The sequence below is a fragment of the Medicago sativa genome, chromosome 5 (genome assembly GCF_051527215.1).
Source record: "Medicago sativa cultivar Bolivia chromosome 5, Bolivia_mono, whole genome shotgun sequence".
In the NCBI taxonomy this organism is placed as follows: domain Eukaryota; kingdom Viridiplantae; phylum Streptophyta; class Magnoliopsida; order Fabales; family Fabaceae; genus Medicago; species Medicago sativa.
In genome coordinates this window covers 19316752-19324176 of record NC_140753.1, presented here as the reverse complement: position 1 = coordinate 19324176, position 7425 = coordinate 19316752, and the positions used below count along the sequence as shown (strand labels likewise).

At 33.5% G+C, this 7425-nt stretch overlaps 1 protein-coding gene across 2 annotated transcripts; it reads left to right on the top strand.

Moving 5' to 3' along the window:
* Positions 1 to 2112: 2112 nt before the first annotated feature.
* On the top strand, positions 2113 to 6495 carry LOC146920804 (kinesin-like protein KIN-7O). Of its 2 annotated transcripts, none has more exons than XM_085714248.1 (9): positions 2113 to 2434; positions 3402 to 3515; positions 3618 to 3699; positions 3900 to 3967; positions 4059 to 4133; positions 4305 to 4450; positions 4524 to 4626; positions 5845 to 5903; positions 6016 to 6495. In XM_085714248.1, exons 2-7 carry the CDS (start codon positions 3429 to 3431, stop codon positions 4558 to 4560), a joined length of 495 nt encoding a protein of 164 aa, XP_085570374.1. In that variant the 5' UTR covers positions 2113 to 2434; positions 3402 to 3428; the 3' UTR covers positions 4561 to 4626; positions 5845 to 5903; positions 6016 to 6495. The 2 variants fall into 2 exon arrangements, with proteins under 2 accessions (XP_085570374.1, XP_085570375.1); XM_085714249.1 differs by having other exon boundaries at positions 6020 to 6493.
* Positions 6496 to 7425: the final 930 nt, after the last annotated feature.

The following is a 7425-nucleotide window of genomic DNA, read 5'->3' as shown; positions in this document are numbered from 1 at the left end:
TGATCTCACCACGGTCCAAGAATCTCTTCCTCTTGTGTTTCTCTCACCATTGAAGTCTTTACCCGTCCCCTTAGGTTCCTCATTGCTAGAGACTGGCGGCGCGGCCACCCTAGGTCGTGCATAACGTTTCGGCTCTCTCTCTTATAGACAGAAACATACGCGCGCGCACACTTTTTAGCGTGGCCTAAGTATGTGTAAGGACCAACAAAGATAATTAAAACGGAAACCAATGGAATACATGTTTCCCGTAAAGTCACATACTGGCTATGCACCAATTATTGCCATATAAATATTTGGAATACTACTTCAATTTTATAACATATAACATACTCTTTGATCTATTTTTTTTAATTTACTGTTATAAAAATGAAATATTAAAAAAATTCTTTGATCTTTGTGATTTTTGTAATTTCCAAGTTAGGGATTGGAGGGAATATATTTTTAATGCCAATGTCATCTTCAGTAGTAGTATATCAACCCCATAAGAATAGGTACCTATTAGGTGCTCTTATATGGGAAAACAAAAGTGTACTTGTTGACAAGATTATCTCAACCAAACACTCTCTTTGTAGGTCCCTATGCTTTTTAATGTTAAAATACTAATAAAATATGGAAAATGTTAATAAGCGTCTTTATGATATTGTTTAAGCATCTAAAAGTAGCAACTTTTACATTGGATATAATATTGTCATGACTTTTATATATGTCTGACCTGTACTTTCAAGACAATTTTTTTTTGTGTGGATTCCTTAAACAATGCCCTTAGGGCACTTGTTAGCAAAAAAAAATGCCAACAAGTTGTTAAGGAAACAAATATAGTAACAATATCTTGGAACTTATGCAATCAAACTCTTAAAAATATGAAAAATGTTATTTTCAATACAAAACTCTCAATTAAGATTTATTCCTCTTGTAGACCCCTTTTTAACTATCCATTGACATGTTGCCGAGATTCTTCCAATTTCCTGGATCATAAATATCAAATTGAGCAATTTCAATATCATATGCATTTGGCACATCGTCACCAAGATAGGAGACGAAAGATTTGACACCCTTGATGCGTTTTGTCGATTTTGCGGTTATGTTTCTGCAAAGTTTTAATTTCTCAATTTATGTTGTGTTATGTTTCAGTTTGCTAAAGTTTTGAATTACTATACAGACCCCTTTTTGCATTGGTATGGGCCCTTTTGATGAAAACGGTTTAAAGGTTGTTGGGCTGAAGCTTTGGTGCTGCTGACTTTGGAGTTTGGATCCTTTTGGTGCATTTACTATATACATACTCCATTATAAAGCACTTATTACTATATACATCCCTATATAAAAAAAAAATTTGGCCCCCTACAGGCATGGGCCATAGGCAGTCACACCCCGAACCTATTCTAGGGCGGGGCTGACTCACTGTTGAACTCCAAATTTTTAAAGCTCATTTACCCTAAAAACCGAAGGGTTACCAAAAAAGAAACTGAAGGAAGTAGTAATTTGTTACACTCTTTGTTAGACAAAAATATTATCCTTGTCCTTTTCATATTTGCATAAATATCATTCAGTCGGATATTTAATAGGTTATATGTGTGTGTGTGAGAAAGGCTAACGAGTGTCGTAAGGGCATTTTTTAACAACCTTTAAATAGTAAGTTTTTATGAAATTGATGCATTTAATGTATTGAAAATTGAATTGTTTAACTTTTTATAAACACTTTCTTAATTATGAGTCCTTAAAGAGTGCTTCACTACCACAATTTTGGCTTTTAATAGCACAATTTTAATAGCGTTTCTGGATAAATGCTATTAAAAATGCAACTCATAGGCCTGTTATAGCACTTTTAAGAAAGCGCTAAGAAAAACCTTTTAAAAAATGGGTTAGATAGCGCTTTCCGACGAACGCTATTATTTTGGTTTGCAATAATAGCGCTTTTTAGCAAATGCTATTGTTAGAGGGGGGTATAGATAGCGCTTTTCGCAAACGCTATCTTTGGACTTTATGAAAATTAAAAAAAGGGCGGATGATTTTTTTCCATTTTGGCGCACAACCAAAAAGCATTGTGTATTTTTTCGTTTTTGGTCCACAAACAAAAAGCATTGAACATATTACACTCTCTCTCCTTAATCCACCGTCCCAAAGACTCTCTCTCTCGAAACCCATACCCTCACCGTCCTTCAATCCACCGTCCTTCCACTCTCTTTCTCTCGAAACCACCGTCCTTCCACTCTCTCTCTCTCTCTCTCTCTCTCTCTCTCTCAACAAGCTTCAGTCACTCTCTCTCTCTCTCTCTCTCTCTCTCTCTCTCAATCCAAACCAGCTTCCGTCAAAATCAAAGGCATAAGTCACTCTTTCTCTCGAAATCGAAGTCGGAATCGAAGTAAGAAGTTGGAATCGAAGTCGGAATCGAAGAATTGAAGTCGGAATCGTGGTGGTGAAAACACTTTCTTCTCTGGTTAGTGAAAATGCTTCATTCTCTTCTTTTACAGTTCTGTTCTCTGTTTATTTTGCACGAATTGCATGCCAAAATTTTATTTGCGCAGGAAATATGAATAATAAGAAACTCATTATTGTGGCTTGACACAAAATTTTGACTCATTATTTTGCACGAGATCTAATGAATGAGGTATTAGATCTCTAGGCTAGTATTCTTAGAAGTATTATGGCGACTTTGTTATCTTTGACAGGCCAATTTATAGGCTGTTTCTTCCTAGAGCAGTTCTGTTATTCCCATATCTGAAATTCCACATTTATCTACACTGGTCGGAGATGAATAAATTATTGGTTAGCAACATGTATGCATTTGTTCTCGAATTAGTAGTTTGTCTTAGCTTTTCAATAACCGATTACTTGTTTGATAACCAATTGATACACATTAACTAATAATTCACTCATGATTAACTAGTGTACAAAAGATGAAGAAGGTATTGTATAGACATTTTCCTTTCCAAAAGATGATATTAAATTATTAATATTAATGTTATTTTAGTTCAGCACTAATGGATTATTTTTCATAAAAACACATTTCTAACCACCCGTTTAAGTGTCAATTAAATTCTTTGTATTTCATATCATTGTTTGGGAGGCTGAAGCTTGAACTGTGCCAAAATTATTGATAAATTTGATATTAATAACTGATTTATATTTTTACAAGGTTATTGTTTAATTGTTACAATAAGTATGGCCTTTTGGACGCCTCCTTTTAATCAAAGCTAATCGAGTTGATTGGAATGTACCTGGACTTGTAACTATTAGTTGCGACTTAGGAGAACTACTGGCTGTGATAACCGTTTTCTTAATGAAATTTTATCCTTTGGGCATCTTAAGATGATTTTAAAATCTCACCATCTATGTTTCATCATGGTATTGTTAACTTTTTTTCCAAATTTGTAGACTCTCATGCATGGTATTTTTTATTTTAGGATGTTGATCGAGAGTTTCTTCTACGAATGTCATACATGGAGATTTACAATGAAGAGATAAATGATTTATTGGCTCCTGAACATAGAAAACTGCAGATTCATGAAAACATACAGGTTATTTTAATTTTATTTTCTTTTTTCGGGTGAAATTTTCTCAGTTTTGGTGATATATTTGTACTCATTGATATTTTATATAATTTTTCTTTGAAATCACAGCGGGGAATATATGTTGCGGGGCTGCGAGAAGAAATTGTTACCTCTCCTGAGCAAGTCCTTGATCTCATGGAGTTTGGAGAATGTAATTTAATTTTTTGCATTTTTCTTGAGTGTTACTTTTATCTCCTTTATCGGTTTTTGTGTTGCTTAAATTTCCGTAGTATCATTTGAATACTCGCATGCATATCTGTTACTTTGCATTCAATTCACTATTTGGTATATCAAATTGCTACTACTTCTACACAACTAAATTTTTCCTTCCATTCTTTGAATTTGTATCAGCTCATAGACACATTGGAGAGACAAATATGAATTTGTACAGTAGTAGATCCCATACTATTTTTCGCATGGTAATTAATATTCTTTCAGATTTTACCTTTTTCTTTAACAAAATTGCTAATGCTTGCCCCTCCACTAATTAATATCTCGTGTGTTCAATAGATAATTGAAAGCAGAGATCGAAATGAAGATGAAACCACTGATAGCTCTTGCGATGCTGTTCGTGTATCAGTGTTGGTATGTCACTATTTCACCTAGAAATTTATATCTTATTGAAAAGATCTTTACTTATTGCGCGTGGGAATTTAGCCATTCACCTACATCACATGTGTATTTTCTCTCCTTTTGTTGAAAAATGAATAATTAGTGTAAACTTTCCTATTTTTAATCTTTGTCCTTTTTTTATAGAATTTAGTGGATCTTGCTGGTTCAGAGCGTGCTGCAAAAACTGGAGCCGAAGGTGTACGACTCAAAGAGGGTTCTCACATAAACAAAAGCTTAATGACTTTGGGAACCGTGATTAAAAAATTGAGTGAAGGCATTGAAAGCCAAGGGTAAGTTTAAATGGTTATAATTTAGTTTTTGGCGTTTCAATGAGAAAAATTGAAAATATGATATTTGACGCAGGGGTCATGTTCCATATCGAGATAGCAAGCTTACATGAATTTTGCAACCAGCATTAGGGGGAAATGCTAACACGGCTATAATCTGTAATATCACACTTGCTCAGGTAAGATATCCCTGCATTGTTTCTTATGCTTCATTCAGACTACTTTATCAGATATCTACAAGTTAATCTTTTTCTATCCATTGTAAACTATTTCTTTTCCAAATTTCTTAATATACTATAATGCACTAGTGAATGTTTCTCTGCTATGAGCTTTTATATATTTGCAAAAACTGCCACGTGTAAAATTATGTCCGTCCTCCATAGGTTACATGGATTGGATTTAGTCCCAAATTTCCTTCGCTCCTTGCAAACAACTAGCCATTTGTAAGGTGTCTGTAAGGAGTTTGTTACATTTCAAAAATATTTAGTCTTTATCCTTTAATTGAATATAGTGCTAGTTCAAACCATTTTCAGCTGCGATGGTCTTCTGCACTACATTTTAGTTGAAAAAAGCAGGTGGCTTCACTAGCAGGCTGATACGACATTGCCAGTTGTTTGTATATCAAATATCAATGGATATATTTCTAACTTTGAGGCTTCCTAGCTATCAACGGGCATACATATCAAACTTTTCTAATGCACAACCGATCTATTATATTTGTCATTTTTATGAAGGAATCTCAATATTTCTTTAATATTTTGTTCATCTACTTATTTTATGTGGCAGATACATTTACAAATAAAATATATTCATTGTTGTTGGAGTAGCTTGGTTTGTATTAGGCTCTTTATACAGCATGGACCTCAACTTGGGTGTTTGTTAGATCTCTAAATTGACACGTGTCATTTTAGTTAGAATGAGTCTTAGTTAGTATAACTTTCTTTCACTTTGTCCCAAATCTTCTACTGTAATTTTCTTTTTCTATCTCCCAGTTTCTCCTTGATCTTTGGAATCTAATATGGCATCAAGAGCTTAATTTGATCCACATCAGTGGCTTATCCTCAAAATAATGACTAGACTATGTATGCAGCCATTTCATGTAAATCTCAAATACTTGTAATCGCAATTTAAGAGAATGCTATCAGAATAAATGACTTCTAAAGCAGTCGTCACCGATTGGCACCTTGCCCCAACACCTGGATTTTCTAATTTTCTCTTGCATATGCTTATTTTTCCAGTTTCCTTGATATAATTGTTGCCTACGTAAGCATACTTGTTTGATATTTCTTTTGGTCAGTACTAACTCCTTACAACTAACATGCTTTCGCCTGATCTTTTTGTATTTCTTGCATCCTACTTTCCTCATTACCATTGGTTGATGAAGTTTTTTCATGCAGAATGTGAGAATTTTTGAGAGTCAGAGGCTATTCTTGTTATCAAGAAACTTCAAGAGAAGGTTTTTCTTTTCACACATTCTTTCTGTTACATATTAGTTCCAAAAGTTTATTTGATTTTTACATTTTTTATAACTGTTTCCTGCTTTGTGCTGCATGAAAATATGTTTTAAGGAAGATGAGAATGGATGAAAGAATTAATAGGAGCAATGGTAGCCATAGAGCTGGCTTATATGCATCATTGGCACAATCTTTGCCTGGAGACTGCTAGTTCTATTAGCTTTCAAGTCCCCTAAGATAGTTCCTTGGAGCTTAAGAAATAGGTGGGATAACTGTTTGTTTTTGTTGAATAGCTTCAGATTTCAGGTTACTCATATATATAGAGGGTAACAAATGTGCAGACATATTAGCTAACATTGGTCTTGCTTTATCGTCACATTTCTGGTACAATGATTTGCCTCCTCAGATTTTGGCAGAATTTGCTAGGAACAAGACTGGTTTCCCAAACTTTAGATTCTCTTAGTACTTTTTGGAGGGTTTTGGTTTTATGTCCCCCCTCATCTTCATCTTTATTTTGTACGTTTATCTTTCTATGGAATGAATTCTGAAGATTGTAATCTCTCTGATTACATCTTCATTGCTTAAAAAAAAATATTGTGGCCGCTTTTAGGAGCTTTTTTTTATTGGCAATTATGGATTGACTAGTATTATGACATTCATTTTTGGTTACAAATTAAAAAAAAAATACGCAACTTTTATTAGCGCTTTTAGTAAAACGCTAAGAAACCCCTATTTGAGTAGAAAGGCTACGATAGCGCTTCTCAGAAAGTGCTAAAAAACAACTGTTAGAATAGCTACTTTAATAGCACTAGAATAAGGCTATAATAGCGCTTTTCTGAAAGCGCTATTGACGTGTTGCTATTTAATAGCGTTTGGAAAGCGCTATTATAGGCTCCTGACCTTTTATAGCGGGGGCTTTCTTTGCGCTTGAGAAGCGCTATTAAGAGCCAAAATGAATGCTATTAAAGGGGGTATTTTGTAGTAGTGCTTTTAGGACACTCGTTAACAAGACCTTGTGTGTGTAATATTCATGTGTGTCTTTAAAATATGTATAATTCATCACTATTTTTTATGTGAATCAGATATCCTTTATGCGTATCTGCACATATTAATTCATAGAACACCATAGAACTATGATAAATGATAAATCTCTCTCTAAAAATTTAACATCACTATGTTCCTAAAGATAAATTTAAACCTTTTTTTGAGGGAAAATTTAAACCTAGACATTCGGTTAAATTAAAAAAAAAAAAAAAAAGCTTTTATCATCTCACTGCGCTCTTCATTATTCTTTCATCATCTTTTAATAACATAAAAGAATACTAACACATACACATACACATACACATACACATAGTATCTTTTAATAACATAAAAGAATACTAACACATACACATACACATAGTAACAGTATATTATATGTTCACTTTGACAACAAAATTATTGTTTACATTATTATATAATAAAATGAATACAGTCCACCAAATATCGAAAAATTAAATAATAAAACAATAACTTATACAA

Bases quoted from the DNA above. Each gene is read 5' to 3' on its own strand.
- LOC146920804 (XM_085714248.1), top strand. From the start codon at position 3,429: ATGTCATACATGGAGATTTACAATGAAGAGATAAATGATTTATTGGCT. The intron at 3,516-3,617 runs GTTATTTTAATT...TTGAAATCACAG, and splicing joins AGATTCATGAAAACATACAG to CGGGGAATATATGTTGCGGG. The intron at 3,700-3,899 runs GTAATTTAATTT...AATTTGTATCAG, and splicing joins TCTCATGGAGTTTGGAGAAT to CTCATAGACACATTGGAGAG.